The sequence below is a fragment of the Prionailurus viverrinus genome, unplaced genomic scaffold (genome assembly GCF_022837055.1).
Source record: "Prionailurus viverrinus isolate Anna unplaced genomic scaffold, UM_Priviv_1.0 scaffold_49, whole genome shotgun sequence".
Taxonomy (NCBI): Eukaryota; Metazoa; Chordata; class Mammalia; order Carnivora; family Felidae; genus Prionailurus; species Prionailurus viverrinus.
The window spans coordinates 2,066,319-2,085,615 of record NW_025927612.1 but is presented as its reverse complement, the minus strand read 5'-3'; the positions used below and the strand labels follow the sequence as shown (position 1 = coordinate 2,085,615).

General features: G+C 47.0%; 3 protein-coding genes across 16 annotated transcripts in view; 1 reads left to right on the top strand and 2 right to left on the bottom strand.

The window, feature by feature from the left end:
* Positions 1 to 19,297, top strand: part of F8 (coagulation factor VIII) — a 133,142-nt gene that overhangs the window by 109,922 nt on the left and 3,923 nt on the right. For 9 of the 10 annotated variants that reach the window (XM_047847687.1, XM_047847691.1, XM_047847690.1 and 6 more), the window contains 4 exons: positions 67 to 222; positions 13,662 to 13,806; positions 14,229 to 14,377; positions 15,111 to 15,287. In XM_047847687.1, the coding sequence (XP_047703643.1) occupies positions 67 to 222; positions 13,662 to 13,806; positions 14,229 to 14,377; positions 15,111 to 15,287 (627 nt within the window). Of the gene's footprint in view, positions 1 to 66; positions 223 to 13,661; positions 13,807 to 14,228; positions 14,378 to 15,110; positions 15,288 to 19,297 lie in introns of those variants that run through there. The other variant, XR_007149785.1, reaches the window with a different exon arrangement.
* Positions 6,652 to 8,657, bottom strand: F8A1 (coagulation factor VIII associated 1). The gene has a single exon (XM_047847694.1). It carries the CDS (start codon positions 8,522 to 8,524, stop codon positions 7,397 to 7,399), a length of 1,128 nt encoding a protein of 375 aa, XP_047703650.1. The 5' UTR covers positions 8,525 to 8,657; the 3' UTR covers positions 6,652 to 7,396.
* LOC125159371 (histone H2A-Bbd type 2/3) lies at positions 9,080 to 18,262 on the bottom strand. 5 transcript variants are annotated; one of them, XM_047847701.1, is made up of 7 exons: positions 18,040 to 18,133; positions 17,212 to 17,253; positions 16,569 to 16,712; positions 15,203 to 15,323; positions 14,065 to 14,242; positions 10,217 to 11,560; positions 9,080 to 9,802 (listed from the first exon to the last, which is right to left on the bottom strand). In XM_047847701.1, exon 7 carries the CDS (start codon positions 9,536 to 9,538, stop codon positions 9,197 to 9,199), a length of 342 nt encoding a protein of 113 aa, XP_047703657.1. In that variant the 5' UTR covers positions 9,539 to 9,802; positions 10,217 to 11,560; positions 14,065 to 14,242; positions 15,203 to 15,323; positions 16,569 to 16,712; positions 17,212 to 17,253; positions 18,040 to 18,133; the 3' UTR covers positions 9,080 to 9,196. The 5 variants fall into 5 exon arrangements, with proteins under 5 accessions (XP_047703657.1, XP_047703655.1, XP_047703658.1 ...); XM_047847699.1 differs by having other exon boundaries at positions 15,203 to 15,300; XM_047847702.1 differs by having other exon boundaries at positions 15,203 to 15,300; positions 17,212 to 17,250; positions 18,040 to 18,109.

Below are 19,297 nucleotides of genomic sequence, written 5' to 3'. Positions count from 1 at the left end.
TAAGCCAATAATGAATTTCAGAAGGTGCTACATACATTTAAGATAAAGTGTTGTTTTAATTGGCAGGTGGATCTGTTGGCACCAATGATCATTCACAGCATCATGACCCAGGGCGCCCGTCAGAAGTTGTCCAGCCTGTACATCTCTCAGTTTATCATCATGTATAGTCTTGATGGAAAGAAGTGGCAGAGTTATCGAGGGAATTCCACTGGGACCTTAATGGTATGTCATGAGTTCTTTTAAGAGAATGCATGAGTGTTTTAAAGAGCTTCTGACAGATTTCAGATATGGGACAAACACTCCTACCTTCTACAAACTTAACTCCAAAAAAGATTTTTCCACTTTGGGGCAATAGGAGTGATTATGGATGTCTGGATAAAAACATAGTAGCATCAAATATCTCCTAGATAATACAAATGAAGAGGTATGCTCTGTTGACAGAAGTCTGTGACTCGGGACTGAGTGGATTGATAACATTATGAGTTTGCTTATGGATATTCTAAGTGTGAGATGACAATAGGGCCATCAGGTGGAATATCCAGCAGGCAGTAGCTTGAAGACTTGAGTTCATGGGGGCAACACCCTAATGGAGGTAAAGATCTGTGTCTTCCACATAAAGGGCCAGGGGAAACCTTGGGAAGTGATCACAAGACCCTTCATTCAACAGGCTCTTGATATTGGGGTTGTGAGTTTGAGCCCCATGTTGGGTGCACAGTTTACTTGATACACACACACACACACACACACACACACACACATACATATATGATATTTATTCTCCTCGTGCCCTCCTTTTAGAGGATTTGGCTTTATCTCTCCACTGAAGGTCACTGCTCCCTTCACAGTGGCTTTCTTCTCTCCCTGGTGTGGTTACTATCACTGACTAGCAAACCACCCCAAAACTTAATGCCAAACCATTTTGTTCACAGATTCTATGGGTCAGGACTTTTAGCAGGGTACAATAGGGGTGGCTGTCTGGGCTCCACAATATCTGGGGCCTCAGCTGGGAAGATTTGACAGCTGGGGGCTTGAAGCATCTGGAAGCATCTTCACTTGCATGTGTGATAATTGGTGTTGACTGACCTAGCTAGGGCTGCAGCTGCGGCTGCTGAGGGAAGTAACTCGGTATGGCCTTTCCATGAGGCCTGGGATTCTCACAGTCTGATGGTCACACATCTATCCAGATTCAAGAGGAAGAGACAGACGCCACTTCTCAGTGGGAGGAATGTAAGGAACTTGTGGTCTTTTCTGTAAACCACTGTCATCCAAGTATCACCAGTGATGCTATGGGATGAGATACAGATGGTGACAAAAACCCAGGGAGATTAAATTGACAGGGGCATTTAGTCAGTATGGTGATAACTATAGCATCGCCTGGTTGTAGAATGACCTGTCTACCTTTCATAGCCCTTATTTTTACGGCATACGTAGAGGAAATAAATTAAATGTTAAACATTGTGAATATACACAAAGAAGAACACCCATGGATGTACATATAGAATTGGGCCACATCCATGGAGCTCTGGAGGACACTGCCACATCCTGTGGTTGTACACAGATACGCAGACTTAAGACCAAGTCTAAGGGCTGAGCATATGAATTACAGACTTGCCATGGAATGGTCAACCCCACCGGGTCTCTTATGCTAAGTGGAAAGAAGGGGAGCTCTGAGACCTGGGTGGGCAGATTTACACACACATGAATAAGGCTGAGAACCGCCAGCCTCCAAATGCCCCTGAATCCCCTTGCCTGGGGAGCGACCTTTCCACAACTTCCAAGGCAGTTTTCTTTTCTCTGCATTAAAGTCTTCTGGTGACTACACCTGCAACTGTTGCCTCACAAGCCAGTGTCTCGTGTCCTTAGGGCCCCTGTTTGGCCACTACAAAAGTCAGATGAGTCATGAGGAAATGACACATCATCACAAATTTAGTCAGGTGGTGATGACAAAAAGTTTGCAATCCCAGATGTGGCATCTTCTCCAGAGCAAATTAACACAGCCCCAGGCACCTGACACTGACCTGGAGCATACTTTTTCCTTCATTCCCATTGATAAGCAAAAACAGGATAGATTTGCACTTACAACGTAGGATCGGGAGTATTAACTTTACTGTTCATGTCTCAGGACAATGCCGGCTCCTGTTCTTTGTTATAATATACACCCAAGGGACTCCAAACGTGTTGACATCCCACAGAACACCACACTGGCCCATTACATTGATGACGTTATGCTGGCAGGACCTGGTAAACAGAAGTACCAATTACCCTAAATGCTTTTGTGATTAATATACATAAACACACACAGAGAGACACATATATAGACATATATGTAAAACAAATAAGCCCATCTTTTCTTGACTTTACTGTGAATGGATCCCATATTTCACTCTTTAACATAATGTTCACTGTTTCAAACAAATACTTTTTTAATGTTTATTTATTTATTTTGAGAGAGAGAGAGGAGCGCACAAGCAGAGTAGGGGCAGAGAGAGAGGGAGAGAGAGGACCCCAAGCAGGCTCCACGCTCTGCAAGATTACAACCAGAGCCACTATCAAGAGACAGTCACTTTAACCGACTGAGCAACCCAGCCACCCCTCAAACAAATACTTTCTACCACATTAAAAAATTTCCTTCCACTCCTTTTTATTTGCAGTGGCTGCACAATTTCATCAAATGCTTTTTCAGCATCTTTGGTATGATCACATTTCTTCTCTTTCCTATTGTCAAAATACAGTTAACATCCAGTGGTGTGCTGGCAAATGTTTAACACTTGGCTCAGAAGCAAAATGGGGGACGGTTAGGGGGGAAAGGTGTTGATTTGTAGCGTTTGCTCATTTCCATGCTATAAATACTCATTATCATACCTGATTTGTAACAGTCCAATCAGACCTGATTTCAAGCCGATGATTTAATGGCATTGAATGCAGAGTTGGGAACAGATGTGCACAAGTGGCTCTCACAATCCAGGACTAGACAGCTCCAGCACAGCACTGTGAAATCCCTGGGAAAACCACTCTCATTCATAGTGTAATAATCATTTAAAACTTAGCTGGATGCAATTTGATTACACGTCATTTAGAATATTTCTATCTATACTAATCAATAAAACTGGTTTACCTTTTTCAAGGGCTCTGTTTATCAGGTTTTGGCATGACAGTTATATGGAACTTGAAAATAAAGTAGAATGGTTTAATTAATATAGTAATCATGTCTTTAATGAAAGTTAGGTGGAAATGCCACTAGAGCTTTGTGCCTTATTTAGTGGCCTGGCTATCTTTTGCAATCCTCATCTGAATATTGATATTCTCATTTTCTATTCCCTGTAGTTCATTGCTGTGACTGTATACATTAGACTTCTGTCTCCCTGCCTATGTCATAGAGCCATATCTACATGCACACATCTCTCTCTTTTTCCCCTTTATCTGAGTGGGCAAATGTTTGTCTATTCTATTTGATTTTCAGAGAATCAACTCTTGGTCTTAAAATCAAACATAGACTTTGGGCACCTGGGTGGCTCAGTCGCTTAAGCATCCAACTCTTGGTTTCTGCTCAGGTCATGGTCTCATGGTTCAGGGGATTGAGCCCCGCGTTGGGCTCCGTGCTGTCAGCATAGAGCCTGCTTTGGACTCTCTCTCCTCTCTCTACCCCTCCCAAGCTTATGCTGTCAATAAATAAATAAAAATTTAAAAAGTAAAACATAGACTTGAAGTTTGTTTTCCAATTAATTTCTGCTCAAAACTTTTAAAATTCTCTTTAATTCTCTTTTGGTTTATTTTTTGTTTCCTAGAATCTCGAGTTAAATGACTAGTTCTTTTGTTTTTAGTCTTTCTCATTCAGTGATAATGATACAATATTAACTACTCTCAAGAAGGTCATTCATTTAACAGTTACTCAGGAACTACTGTTCTAGGTTCTAGTAAAGGGATGGGTAAGCTGGAGCCCATCCATGGATTTGGACTACCACCTGCTTTTGTATGGACTGTGAGTTAAGAATGGTTTTTACATGTTTAAAGTCGCAAACACAAAGGTTATGGGACAGAGACCATTTGGGGCCTGAAAAGACTAAAATGTTTCCATCTGCTCCTTTACAGAAAGAGTTTGCAGAATGAGGAACTACTCTAATGGCAGCAGAGATGCCTAGAGTGTTAACATGAACCAGAACCCTTCCATCCCAGACCTTCTCTAATCAACAGATTGCAGTCTTAGTCATTGACCTTCAGTGTGGAGGTCCTCAAAGGTTTTTACATCTTCGTATCATCCACATACTAAATATTGTTGCAGCAGCGATATTCTCATCATAGAAGTCCCACATAAATGGGGCAAAGGGAATTGCAATGCCCTTTAAGGATCGCTGCTTCACTGCCACTATTTTCAGTAGTTTTATTAAATTTTTTAATGTTTATTTATTTTTGCAAGAGAGGGGTGGGGGAGGAGCAGAGAGACAAGGATCCAAAGTGGTCTCTGTGCTTACAGCAGAACTCAAACTCACAAACCATGAGATCATGACCTGAGCCAAAGTTAACACTAAACAAACCGAGCCACCTAGGCACCTATATTGTCAATAGTTTATAATAATTTAAATGTTAATTTTGAATTATCAATGAGCATTTCACTGATGTGGCTCTTTCCCTTTGCTTTTCAAGTTAAAAAGAAGACTACTCATGTCTTTTAAAAATATTTATTTTTGGTCATGTTATAAAACAGTGTTAATTTTATTTATAATTACCAAGTGATTTGTCAAAGTCTGTCAAAATTCCTGAAATCTGGCTTTGGCCCAAATATCTGTGCTATGAAGTTTCTGAGGGAGATATATAAATGAGCCAATGGCAAATAAAAACAACCTTAAACTTTCCTAAAATTATACTCATATACCCAACACAGGCTCTCTGGTAATCCCTTCCCACCACTTCCTCAAGGCAAGGAGTTAGACCAGAGGCCTAAGGAGGCTTTTCCTGGAGCCCAAATCCAAATACTATCACCAGCCACATTCCATAACTCCTAAACATTTTTGTCATAAAACAGTAAGGCAGCCAGCCAGGCCCGTAGCACAGATGGAGAGGAATACACCAGGAAAAGCAAAAGCAGGAAAGAGCATGCAACCTAACAACTTTCTTGGTAAATTCCAGTTTAAGACTGGCTTATTTCACAGAGCATTATACCTTCTAGATGCATCCATGTTGTTGGAAATGGCAAGACTTCATTCTTTTTATGGCTAATATTCCAGTGTGTGTGTGTGTGTGTGCATATGTGTACTTCTATACATAGATCTTTTTTTTTCCATTCATCTATGGATGGACACTTGGATTGCTTCCATATTTTGACGATTATAAATAATGCCACAATAAACATAGGGGTGCATATATCTATTCAAATTAGTATTTTCATTTTCTTTGTGTAAATACCTACTAGCACAATTGCTGGGTTGAAGGGCAGCTCTATTTTTAACTTGTTGAGGAAACTCCACAGTTTTCCAGGGTGGCTGCACTAGTTTTTATTCCCACCAACAGTGCAAGAGGGTTCCCTTTTCTCTACATCCTCACCAACATGTTGTTTCTTGTGCTCTTGATTTTAACCATTCTGACAGGTGTGAGGGGCTATCTCACTGTGGTTTTGACTTGCATTTCCCTGATGATGAGCGATGTTGAGCATCTTGCCATGTGTCTGGTACCCTAGCCACTTTTGCAAAAAATTGGATGACGTTTTTAGGGCTCCGAAAGACCCTTCCTGGCAGACAAGTGAGAGCACAGGAATGCTGGCCGAGTCTGTCTCAGATGGGCCTGTCCCACATTTCCTTACCTATTGCTCCCACATTGTTGAAACAGAAGTAGGAAAGAATACGCTAAAAGTCCCGCCCCTTTTGCGGCACTTAACTCATGGTGACAACCTGTACATATCCCCTGCAATGCACACAAAATAAGGCAAATCTACCGCCAAGCTGTGCCCTTAAATCTCACTCCAAAATATTAGTACCGTACACAACTTCAGCGTAAAGGATGCATTTTCCCAAACCTGAATGATTGAGAAGATTCTATTCTGAAGACTTCTCGTTATCACTCCCAACACCGTGAAGAAAATAAAATGGAATTGAAAAAGCCCCCAGACTGTAATGTCTGCATGTAACATTCGGACCAAAAAGCTTTGGAAATGTAGTATTTTGAAATGGGATACCACCCTGCTCTTGCAGAACAAAGACACTGTCTTTCACATACATGACCACACAATACCAAAGAACCGTGCTGGTTTTACACATTGGAGTTAAATAAGAGATACAGAAAGGTCCCTACTACAAATACAGGATTGTCACATGGATTAGGCATACCTCTCAGAATAGAACCTGGAACCAGAACTGTGAATTCCAATGCACACCGACACATTTGCTAAACACATTTGTTAGAACATTCCCGCCCCGCCCCCAACCTTGCACCAGACACATTTGCATGGTAGCTCTCTTAAGTAAGGACCACTTAAGCACCACATCGCAAATGATCTCTGTAGATTCACTGTGGGGCACAGCCTGAATCCCAGGCACACTGTCCATTTCAAATGAATGAATGCATCATGGACCTGAAGGAGAACTGTTTTTCTACCTCCTGCTTCTGGATGGGCAGAGAAGCTATTCCCATGTTATAGATGAAGTAAAGCTAAACCACAGGTTAGGGGCATCAGGATGGCTTTATTGTGGATTTAGGGCTGGAGCAACAACAATGTACTAATCAAATGATTCCCACAAATATGCATGGGGCAGATGAAACTACTTGGGGGATCCCACAGATAGACGTCAATATACGCTAAGAAATGAGATCACGATAAAAAAAAAAATCCTATAGCTTAAGTATTTCGGCAGAACTGTGAAACATGAAATCCTCTGCCACAAAGACGTAGGGGGAGTTGGGTGGAAGAAGTAAGGGATAAACGGGGTTCTTTTTATTTCTATTGAGACAGAGAGCATGGGTGCAGCAGGGGAGGGGCAGAGAGGGAGACAGAGAATCCCAAGCAGGCTCCCAGCTGTCAGCGCAGGGCCCCAAGGTGGTGGGGGGAGGTCTCGGACTCACTAACAGCCAGATCATGACCTGAGCTGAAATCAGACTCCGGACTGAGCCACCCCAGGCGCCGCAAGAGGGTTCTCATTCTTATGTTGCAGCCTTGGGGAAGAGAGCCCTGTCTTCCACTCTGATTCTATCACGTTGTCCTGGTTGTTTTTCCCTCCCTCCGTTATGGAAGTCAGTCTTTGGGACACAGGTACCACCCAGTGAACTATATTGCTACAGTGGCCAGAGGAGGACGAGAAACCAAGGTAGAACTTTGCCGGCATCCACGACTTGTATTTCCCCCCGAAACGCCAAGGGAGACGCACGACGTTTGGTAGCAAGCAAAGAGTGCCTTCGTTCACGTGAGTCCTCAGATGCCCTGTCCCGAGGGGGAGACGGTTTCTTGCAGAACCAGGTGAAGGAGGTGGTTCTGCTCGGCACTCAACAGTGGCCACATCTCCACTTGCAGCGACTTGACGGCTTCCGTGTCCTTTTCGTGGGTGGCCATGACCAAGGACTGCAGCAGCAGGAACAGCTCGTCAGGAAGCTGGCCGCCGCTCTCCTGCCCGTGGCCGTCGAAAGCCTCCCAGGAGTACTTCTCCAGAGTGTGGGCGTGCTCCGGCAGGAGCTTGGCGGGCGGCGGTTGCAGCAGCAGCAGCAGCAGCACGCGGGACACCTCGCAGCGGACCAGCACGTCGGAGAAGGCGCCCAGCGTGGCGGGAGAGGGCGCGGGCGCAGGGCCGCCGTTCGCAGGGAGCAGCGCGGCGGGCAGGGCCGGGGCCGCGCCGGGCCCGACCTGTGGCCCCGGAGGCGGCGGGGGCGGCGGCGGCGGCGGCGGCGGCGGCACCGGGTGGCTGCCGTGCTCCCGCGCCAGGCGCTGCATGCGCGTGAAGACCGCCAGGGCGCCGTTGTAGTCGCGCGCCAGCAGCTGGCAGGAGGCGGCGTCGCCAAGCGCCTGCAGCGCGGCCAGGGGCAGCTGCGGGAGCTGCAGGTGGGCGGCGCGCTGGAAGTGGCCGGCGGCGGCGGCCGGCTGGCCCAGGTCGCGCAGGGCGGCGGCCAGCTCCAGGCAGAGGGCGGCGGCGGCGGCCGGCTGGCCCAGCTCGAGGTGCAGGCGCACGGCGGCGCCCAGGGCGTTGGCGGCGGCCTGCAGCGGCTCCCCGTAGGCCGCCGGGCAGGCGAGTCGCTGGCGCGCGTCGCGCTCCTGCCGCAGGAAGAGGCGGGCGGCCTCGGTGAGCGCCAGCGCCTCCCCAGGCCCGTGGAAGAGCGCCTGCTGGCAGCGCGCCACCGCCAGCTGGCACCAGGCCGCGTAGGGCAGGCACTCCTGGGCGCGCAGCTCCCGGCCCAGCTGCCCGAACTGCTCGCCCGCCTCCGCCACGTTGGGCTTCCGCAGGAACCGCTTCTTCAGCTTGCTCGACACCTGGCGGTACCGCGCCAAGAAGTCCCCGGCCTCGGGGCCCGGGCCCGCAGCGCCGCCCAGGCCGGGCGCGGACGCCGCCATGTTCGCCGCCACACGCAGACGCAGACGCGGACGGTCGGACGTGCGGGCGCCCGGCGGCGACGTGCCCTGCGTCCGCGCTCGGGCAGCCAGGCGCCCCGTTGCCCCGGTGATACGCAAGCGACGGGGCCCGCAGGAGAGGCCTGCCCCGCGCGGGTCGTGTGTGCAAATCGTGGACCCTGGGGCGGGGCCTGGCCAGGTGCCCGCTGTGGCTGGGTGACGGCCTGTTTACCCGCGTGGCCGAAGGCGTCTCCCAGAATCTGTAACCGAACCGGCCCGAAACCCAGCTCGCCGTCCCGCGTGACCCCAATTCCAACCTGGCAGGGTGCTCGCTCGCCAGGTCCCCCCGCCCCGGTCACTCGTCACCCCTCGCGTCAAAGCCTCCACCCGAGCCAGCCTCTCCCGCCCAGGGCCACCGCCTGCATGATCCCCGAGACAAGCTGCTCTGCTGGGTCTTCCCCGACCACGACCCCGCCCCACGCCCCCACTCCCCCCCACCCCCGACGAGGGACGTCCCACGACCACGCCCCACACACCAGCGACAGAAGCACTCACACGGGTTTCTCCAAACACTTTATTGGCTTTCAGTGACTGCCTGAGGCACCAGGCCGGCCGGGGCCCACCCCGGCCAGGAGTAGGCCTGGCGCCTGCCGGACCCCACGTCGCGTGGGACAGCTAGTTCCAGCCCGGGACCGCCTGGGAGATGATGGTGGACTGGAAGAAGGCGCTGAGCAGCGGGTGGTTGTGGACCACCATGTCCACGACATCCGGGGTGATGAGCCTCCTGCCGCTGTTCCGGGCCTCGATGCCGGCCAGCTCCAGGACCTTGGCCGTCAGGGACTGGATGACGGCCGCTAGGAAGATCGGGGCGGACGCGCCCAGGCGCTGCGAGTAGCGGCCCTCCCGCAGGAGGCGCTCCACATGGCTCACGGAGAACGTCAACTCGGCTCGGGCAGTGCGGGAGCGGACCCGGCTCTGGCCACTGGACGACCCTCGACGGCTCCTCCTCACAGGCATGCTGGGCCTCGGCTGCGCTTTCTCGGACGGGCCTCGGTCTGGCGTGCGCTGCGGGAAGCGGTCGGGTGCGGCTGGATGCGGTCGGGTGCGGCTGGATGCGGTCGGATAGGGCTGGATGCGGTCGGATGTGGCTGGATGCGGTCGGGTGTGGCTGGATGCGGTCGGATAGGGCTGGATATGGTGCGATGTGGCGGGAAGCGGTGTAAAAAGCCAGTTGGCCCGAAGTTTCCGACCGGCAGGGTTCCAAAGCCGCTACTCTATATCCTAGAGATCACAGACCGACCCCATCATTGGTCGGGTGCGCGTTTTGGGACACGTACATCCGGTGAAGTCACTGCTTTCCCATGGGCCCCCGCTGCAGAGAAACAGTGCTGGGCGGGAGCCTGCTCCCTGGAACCCCTGTTTGAAGGAACGCTGGCTTTTGGCTGGGCGGGCGCATTGTGCACACCCAACACCCGTGTAGGAGCCAGCGGCCCCGAGTATACACTAGAGGGGTCGGGCGACCACCACGACCGTCTAGTTCCAAACCGTGGCAGCACCCCTCAAAGGAACCCCTGTACGTGTCAGGCAGCCAGTCCTCACCGCACCCCCCTCCCCCCCACCCCCGTCCTCGGGAGCCCCCAGGCAACCGCTAGTCGGCTTGCTGCCCATAGGGGTTCGCCTGTCCCGGACACTTACTTCTTTCTGCACGCGGGATCGCTGGGCGAATAGGCGGCTTTCTGTGCCTGGTTGCTTTCCCGTAGCGCAGCGTTGTCACTAGGGTTCGTTCGTCCGTGTGGGAGCGTGAGCCAGCGCTTCAAGCCTTTTCACGGCTGAGTAATATTCCACCGCAGGGACACACCGTGTGTGGCGGCCTATCCCAGTTCATGGGTTGACAGGCAGCTCCGCCATTCCCACCTTGCGGCAGATGTGAACAGCGCTGCGCCGAACATTTCCTGCACAGGGTTCTGTTTGAGCACCTGTTTCTGATTCCCTAGGGTAGGAAAATTGCACTGGGACTGCGATTGAGGGCTCGGGTGCTAATTCTGCCGGTAACTTACTGAGGAGCCGCCCAGCGGATTCCCACAGCAGCTTTGCATTCCCAGCAGCAGTGTGTGAGTCCCAGTCCTTGCGCACCCTCGCCCCAACTCGTCTTTTTGCCTTTGTTTTGCTTTCTTGTGCCTAGAAGAGCCAGCCTACTGGCTGCCAAGTGGTGCCTCATGGCGGTTGTGATTTTCATCGCCCTGTTGGAGCATGATGTTGAGCGTCTTTTCATGTGCCTCTTGGCCATTTGCACATCCACTTTGGAGGAACGTCTGTTCAAGTCCTTTCCCGTTTTTTAACTGGGTTGTTCGTTCGTGCTTTCATTGTTGACTTGTAGGTGTTCTTTATGCATTCTGGAAAATACACCCTTATCCCATGTGTGATTTGCAAATGCTTCTCCCATCCTGTGCGTTTTGTCCTTTCACCTTCTAGACAGAGTCCTTTCATGCACAAAAGTTTTTGGTTTGGATGGTGTACAACTTATCCTCTTTCCACCACGCCCCTTCTTTTGTGGCCGCGCTTTTGCTGCCATATGTAAGGAACTGTTGTGTAGTTAAAGCCAGGGGGATTTATATCTATGTTTTATTCCAAGAGTTTCATAGTTTCATCGCTTACGTTTGGGTTTGTGATCCGTTTTGGAATTCATTTTCATACGTGGTGTGAAACTGGAGCCCACGTTCATTCTTTTTTCTGTCAACATTCAGTTTTCCCAGCACCGTTTGTTGAAGAGATTGCTCATTCCTCCATTGAACGGTCTGGGCCCCCTTGTTGAATATCAACTATTCATAAATCTGTGGGTTTATTTCTCACTGTAAATTCAAAAACATTGACCTACATGTCTACCCCTATGCCAGTACCACAGTTTACGATTGCTGTAGTTTTGAAGTAAGTTTTGAAAGTGGCACGTGTGGATCGCACAGCTTTGTTCTTCTTTTCCGGATTGTTTTGGCTGTCTCTGTCCCTTGCATTTCCATATAAATTTAGGATTGGCTTTTACGTCTGCAAAAGATCATTGAGATTTTGATAGGGATTATATTGAATCTATATTATGGCCATCTTAACAATTTTAAATGTTCAATTCACTAAAATTGGATGCCTTTCCACTGACCTAGGTCCTCCTTAATTTCTTTCAGCAATGATTTGGAATGTTCAGTGCATGGGTCATGCACGTCCTTGGCTAAATGTATTCCTATGTATTTAATTCCATTTGATGCTGTTTGAAATAGAATCGTTGTCAATTTCATTTTATATTTTTCATTGATACTATACAGACATACAGCTGATTTTTGTGCATTGATCTCAGACCCAGCTACTTTATTGAATTCACTTATTAACTCTGTTAGTGTTTTGTGTGTTCTTTTGGATTTTTTTTATATGTAAGATTATGTCATCTGAGAATAGAGATAGTTTTATTTCTTCCTTTCCAATTTAGATGCCTTTTATTTCTTCTTACATCACTGCTCTGGCTATGAATTCTGTTACGATCTTGAATAGAAGCAGTGAAAGCAAGCATTCTGGTCTTGTTCCTGATGTTAGGTGGAAAGATTTCAGTCTTCCACCATTGAGTCTGATATTAGTTATGGGTATTTCATAAATACGCTTTATTATGTTTGGTCATTTCCCTTCTATGCTGTTTGCTGAGTGTTTTTTGTCAGAAAATGTTGGAGGGGCGCCTGGGTGGCTCAGTTGGTTAAGCGCCTGACTTCAGCTCAGGTCACGATCTCATGGTTCATGAGTTCGAGCCCCACGTTGGGCTCTGTGCTGACAGCCTGGAGCCTGCTTCAGATTCTGTGTCTCTATCTCTCTCTGCCACTCCCTCGCTCATGTGCACGCACTCTCTCTCTCTCAAAAATAAATAAAAATTTAAAAAAATGTAATATTTATAATGTGCTGCTGGATTCAGTTTGCTAAAATTATTTGAGGATTTCTGCATATAAATTGTTAATGTATGCTGGTGTGTGATTTTTTTCTTGTGGTGTATATGTCTGGCTTTGGTATCAAGGTAATGCGTAACTTGTAGCATGAGTTAGGATGTTTTAAAAGAGCTTGGAAAAGATTGGCATTAATCCTTCTTTAAACATTTAGTAGAATTCACCAGTAAAGCCATGTAGCACAGTTCCTGGCACATAATAAATGGAATCTAGGATTTGTGTAGTCATTAGCCATTTGTTGATTTAATACCTTGTGTCCCTAAGGTTTACAATCAAGACACAAGGATTGAGTAAAAAATGCAGATATGTTTATCAAAAATAATTCTATGATTCTGGGGACAATGTTATAAATTTATTAATATTTTATTTTTATCCCACAGGAAGGAAAAATTGTCACAAGGCAAAATAATTTTCTTACATGCCCCATAATAGTATAACTATGATGTGTGATTATATAACAGACTTACATTGATTCCTGTTTTAGTGTATTCAAGCAGAAACAAATCCCAGGCGTTTTGCAAGAGATAATTTTCAACTCTCTTTACACTGTATGCCATGGTTTAAATCTAGGCGTTTTGAATAGGCATTCCTATCATATTTCTCAAACTGTGTTCCTTTTACTTTAAATATGCCTGGTACTGTCTTCTGGAAGCTACACATGTCAAGGTCCTAAACACCACATGTTGGATGTTAATATGTATCTCATGAATTCAGACACAAGAAATAATTAATTAAAGCCTCACAGCTCACGCACACACACACACACACACACACACACACACACAGGCGTGCACACACACGCACACACACACACATACACGCAGCACACATTCCTGGAAGATTCTTCTGAGGCCCACGTGGCCAAGTCCTGACTCCCAGCACTCTCTCACTGCTGCCTCTGCCCTCAACTTTAATGAGCCTTTCATAGGACCCTGAAAATAGAAGACTACTTCACCCGCCCAGAGTTAATGTCCCTTGTTCCATTCTTCCTCCTGGTGTTTTCTGCTTTCATGAATTCCATTTTAACATGTGTCTAGCCAGAATAGCTTTGAGTGTTGGATGCTGTTGAGAAATGCACAAAGCAAAATTAGAAGGAAGATGTGATTGGGAGGAATTGCTTTTTACTCTGACTCCACTTTCCATGTACCTATGCTACTCTCTCCCTACAGGTGTTCTTTGGCAATGTGGATTCATCTGGGATAAAACACAATATTTTTAACCCTCCGATTATTGCTCGGTACATCCGTTTGCACCCAACGCATTACAGCATCCGCAGCACTCTCCGCATGGAGTTGATGGGCTGTGATTTAAACAGTGAGTGCCAAGTTATCCTGTATCCCTCCCTCTCCCAACCATGGGTAGGATGACTAACTGTCATAGTGTTCTCGAGAGCAGGGGGGTTTCCCAGATCAGAAACTATCAACGCTAAACCAGCCGAGTCCTGAGCAAACCCAGGGCTTGGGCATGCTAACGGGGGGCGGGGGGGGGGGGAGCAACTCCCCAGGGGCAGCTACCCCCCAAGGTGTGCTTAACAAGGCAAATCAAAGTCAAACAGAACTGAGAAGAGCTGACCAGAAAACTAGGGGCATGTTAACAGCAACAGAATCTGTGCAAAAGTTTATGCCCGGGAAATGACATCATGGTGACAATAGCCTTAGAGGATCACTGGGCGCAGGCCGGTAGAACCGAGGCTACGTCTTCTCCTTGTGATTACATTCCCCTGTAATTTCTTCGAGGCTGCAGCATGCCACTGGGAATGGAGAGTAAAGCAATATCAGACACACAGGTCACCGCCTCGTCCTACTTAAACAGCATGTTTGGCACTTGGTCCCCTTCACAAGCCCGGCTGCACCTCCAGGGGAGGACGAATGCCTGGAGGCCTCAGGTAAGAGGCAGGTCTGCCATGTAACCAAAGCGCAGGAGGGGTACTGGTGGGGAAAGAGTAGGGAAAGTCCTTGACTGTTTCTTTAAGGCATTTCTGTCACCTGGTTGTTCCCAAAAGGGAAGGAAAGTCAAGGATGGTTGCCTCTGGGGAAAACTCCCCCAGTTACTTCGCAGATGTGCCGTGTGATTTCACACAGCGTTCACTGGGGGAAATGATCCCTAATCAAACCTCCTAGAAGCAGAATCTCTATGAGCATTACTGGGCTGGTGTCTGTGAAAGAACTGTAGTAAGCTGAAGTACAGTTTTATGGAGAAGTATCAACAATTGGCCTTCTCTGCAGAACCACTGAATTTGGGATTTTCAGTCACTGACTAGTTTTAGGGGGATGAATGCAATTAATGGTCTCTGCTCCTCCCAGGGGCTTACTTTAAACAAAACAGGTTGTATAGCACATTGCCAAACTGGTAATACTCTAGTCCATCTATATATGGCTCACGTATTCATTTAGCAAACATTTACTGGGCACCTATCAAGTGGGAGACCCTGAGGATACAAAGCGGAATCATGAAAACTTTCGGCCCTCAAGTTGCTTCGAGCCTAATAAGGGAGACTGATGGAGAGACCATTTAAATGCAGAGCGATATCTGCTATGACATGGTGAAGAGGGAGGGCTGTGGGGATTTCTGGGAACAAATGGTACCCAAAATGATACTACTCTACCTACCTTCCTCAGGCAAATAATCCAAAAGAGTGGCTGCAAGTGGACTTCCAGAAGACAATGAAAGTCACAGGAATAGCCACCCAGGGGGTGAAATCACTCCTTACCAGCATGTATGTGAAGGAGTTCCTCGTTTCCAGTAGTCAAGATGGCCATAACTGGGCTCTGTTTCTTCACAATGGCAAAGTCAAGGTATGCTGGTCTCCTGGGAAAGGCACAAAACTCTTCCTAGAGCTCGACATTTATAAAGATAACAAGGTGGATACATGATCAGACTTTCAAGATAGACTTTACTGAGTATCTGTGGCAATAGGACACGATGGAAGACATTTCGGGAGGACACAGTGACTCCAAGGAAGGATGTACAACCCCAGGAAAGGGCAGACTAGAGCCAAAAGTTGATTACCCTCCTGGATGTTGATGTCATTCAGGAGGATGGCAGGAATCAGAGGGGTGAAGAAGAATGCGAGTTATTTGCCAAATGTTTAATGATGTCTGTATCCTCACCCATAACATAAACGTCAATTCCGAAGCCTCATTGACCTTTAACGTACATGACCCAGACAATCTTCCTTATTTTTTAAGTTTATTTCTTTCTTTATTTATATTTTGGGATTGAGAGAGAGAGACAGCAAGGGAATGAACAGGAAGGTGCAGAGAGGGAGAGAGAGAATCCCAAGCAGGCTCCACACTGTCAGCACAGAGCCTGATGCGGGCCTCGATCTAACAAACCCTGAAATCATACCCTGAGCCAGAATCAAGAGTCAGACATTTAACTGACTGAGCCACCCAGGTGCCCCCAATCTTCCTTCTTGATGTGGGTTTGCTGCATAAGTCAACAAATTTTGCTAATTAGAGAACATGACAAAAGTCTTGCTATCCCATGACTAATGAGAGAATGACTAGTTCATCTGTATCATCTCTTTTCTTTTTCATCAAGAATTAATCATGGTGCGGCCCTTACCAGTCTCTCTCATATAGCCTTTTGCTGCTTGCTCCTTTGCTCTCTAAGCTCTATCCATACTAAGAAACTCTCAGGTCTCTTAAAACAGCATGTTCTTTCTCATACTAGGACTTTATATATATTGTCTATTCTACCTAGAACATTTTTCCTAGGCACTTCCCATTGCCCTTTTTACTTGGCTCGGTCTTTAAGTCTCAGAAAAACATCATCTCCTCCTCCAGGGAGAACTCCCTGATCCCCAGTGCTGGATTAGACTTCTGCTGCTGGCAGTTTAGTAGACCAGAGTATAGATAATACATATTTCAGGACATTTTAAAAGGGTATATCTCTGAAAGCTGCTACCATATGGATGAACCTTGAACGCATTAGGTTAAATGAAACAGACTAGACAGAAGGAAAATGTATGATTCCATGTATATGAGTGTATTAGTCAGTCAGGGTTCTGCAGAGAAACAGAGCCAGTAGAATGTGCGTGTGTATAAGGAGATTATGGTAAAGAATTGGCTTACGGTTATGAAGGCTGACAAGTCCCAAGATCTGCAGGGTGAGCAGTGAGCTGGGGACCCAGGAGAGCTGGACGGTGTAAATCCCAGGCTGGAGGCCAACAGGCTCAAGATTTAGGAAGGACTGATATTTCAGTTTGAGGCCCAAAGCTGGAAAAGCGAATGTCCCAGTTCAAAGGCAGTCAGGCAGGAAGAATTCTCTCTTATTTTGAAGAAGGTCAGCCTTTTTGTTCTATTCAGGCTTGTAACTGATTGGAAGGCAATCTGCTTTACCCATTCTATCATTCGAATGTTAATCTCATCCCAAAACATCCTCACAGACACTCCCAGAATAGTGTTGGACCAACAATCCGGGCACCTCATGAACCAGTCAAGTTGGCACATAAAATTAACAATTATAATGAGGTACCTAGAATCGCAAGTTCATAGAGAGGAGAATGGCACATTACTGGTTAGTGGGTACAGAGTTTCAGTTCTGCAAGATAAAGAATTCTGGATATGGGCAGTGGTGATACTTGGACAATATTGTGAATGGATGTAACGCTGCTGCTGAACTGTACACTTAAAAACGGTCAAAATGGTAAATGGTGTGTTATGTACATATCACCACGATAAAAAGGCTGTATTGTGTATAGTCCATACTTCATACCTCATTGTTACACTCCGAGAAGATAGGGGACTCTCCAGCCTCCTTGCCAACAGGAGCAAAACAAAACAAAACAAAAAACCCATGAGCTTTTACTTGACAATAATGAGCTTAAATCAGAACAGAGAGGTAAAATACGAGAAAATATACAATGGAGGACCTTTCCTACAGGAAAATGCTTATATGAGTGTTAGTAGGAGACCAAGCTTTGAGCGTAATGCAAGGAGAACCAAATGCATTCGGGCACATCCTGACATCTGGGAGAACCTTTCTCGAGCCCACTCTAGAAGACAGCACTCCCAGTTTAGGTCCCCAAGATCCCCACAAATCGCAGTGGTAAGATCATAAACATTAGCAAACATGCAAGAGAACAAACCAACTTGACAACACGTGAGCAGAGGGGAGCCAGACCATAGAGCATGTGACTCTTGATCTCAGGGTCATGAGTCCAAGCCCTGCTTGGGTGTGGAGCCTACTTTAAAAATAAATGACAAACTACCCCAAATTACTAGGCAGTTCTGGGGAAACAACACTACTTTTAGAAATGAAAAACAGAATTATAGAAGTTTGAAAATCAAAGAAAGACTTAGTAGGACATTAGACACAGCCAGAGAGACTTTATTCAATAGATACAAAGATACAAAGATACAGCTGAAGAAATTACCCAGGATGGCGCACAGAAGGCAAAGCATGCGGAAAGGAAATTAAGAGACAGAGGGTACCCATCAAAAGCCTAACATACATATGATCAGGATCCCAGGACGAAAGGGAAAATATAGTGGACAAATAGCAAAATGTTAACTTTAAAAGGAAAACTGCCAGTTATTTTACCTGCAAAACGGCTTTATTTGGGAACAGCAGAAAGCTCTTGTTCTGCAGAACAAAAGCAGAGCACACCGAGTCCTGCAGGAAAGGGAGGAGCTGGGAGCGGCCGCCAGAAACAAACAGTCCATTGGAATAAACTGGAAGTGGGAAGTGCAGTGGTTTCTCATTGGCTGAGCTGTGACTTCGGGGCTGGGCTGCAGTGGGGATGGGGCCGAGGAGGGGTGGACCTTCCTTCCTCTTGCTCCGGTAGGAAAGTAGTAAAGAAAGCGGCATCCTCGTGAGAGGCCCGCCGTCTTCCTGTCGGATCTGGAATTGAGGACACGTGGTAGGCCGTGAGCCTCCCCTGCTGCCCTCGCCCCTGACTCCATTCTAAAAGAGCTTCCTTTTATAATTTTCACAAAACAAACAAGGACAACCACTTTTGCCACTTCTATTCAACATTTTACTGGAAGGTATAGCCAGAGAAATTAGGCAACAAAAAGAAATAAAAGGCATCTAAACTGGAAAGGAAGAACTAAATCTCTCTTCACCAATGATCTGAATATATATATATTTTTTTTAACTGCATAAAACCACCCATAACTCACCTGCAGAGTAGCTAGAAAACAAAGAATTCTGTTTCTATTCACAAGTAAGTAGACAGTAAACATGCAAAGCTATAGTTGAGCTAGCATCAGGGCTCACGCTGGAGAGTCTAGGGGAAACTGTGCAAGAACCAGAAAAGGTCAGTGGTAGAAAAAGAAAATCACTTCTTTTTTTTTAAGTTTATTTATTTTGAGAGAGAGAGAGAGAGCACACAAGTGGGGAGGGGTAGAGAAGGAAAGACAGAATCCCAAGCAGGCTCTGCGCCATCAGCACAGAGCCCGATGTGGGGCTTGAACTCATGAACCGTGAGATCATGACCTGAACTGAAGTCAGACACTTAACCAACTGAGCCACCGAGGAGCCCCGACGATATACTATTTAATATTGAGAAGGAACTTTAATGAATGCTGAAACCATTGGCTGAAAGCTTGATGGGAAATAGAGTATCTACATGGTTTCAAAGTATCATCCCACAGATTGTTTGTTAGGAAAGGGAAACGATCACCTTGGTAACAGAGAGATCTGGTGGACATCACCTTGACCAAGTGATCAAACTTTTCATCGTCAATTTATGGGACAAATTAGCATTATGTGTCCCCTGATGGATGTAGTGGAAAGGACGCATCATGCACTCAGTTTTCTCACTAAAAGTGTTGAACCAACATGTCATAATGAGAAA

Excerpts from the sequence above, each read along its gene's own strand:
- F8A1 (XM_047847694.1), bottom strand. The coding sequence starts at position 8,524 with ATGGCGGCGTCCGCGCCCGGCCTGGGCGGCGCTGCGGGCCCGGGCCCC.
- LOC125159371 (XM_047847703.1), bottom strand. The coding sequence starts at position 9,538 with ATGCCTGTGAGGAGGAGCCGTCGAGGGTCGTCCAGTGGCCAGAGCCGG.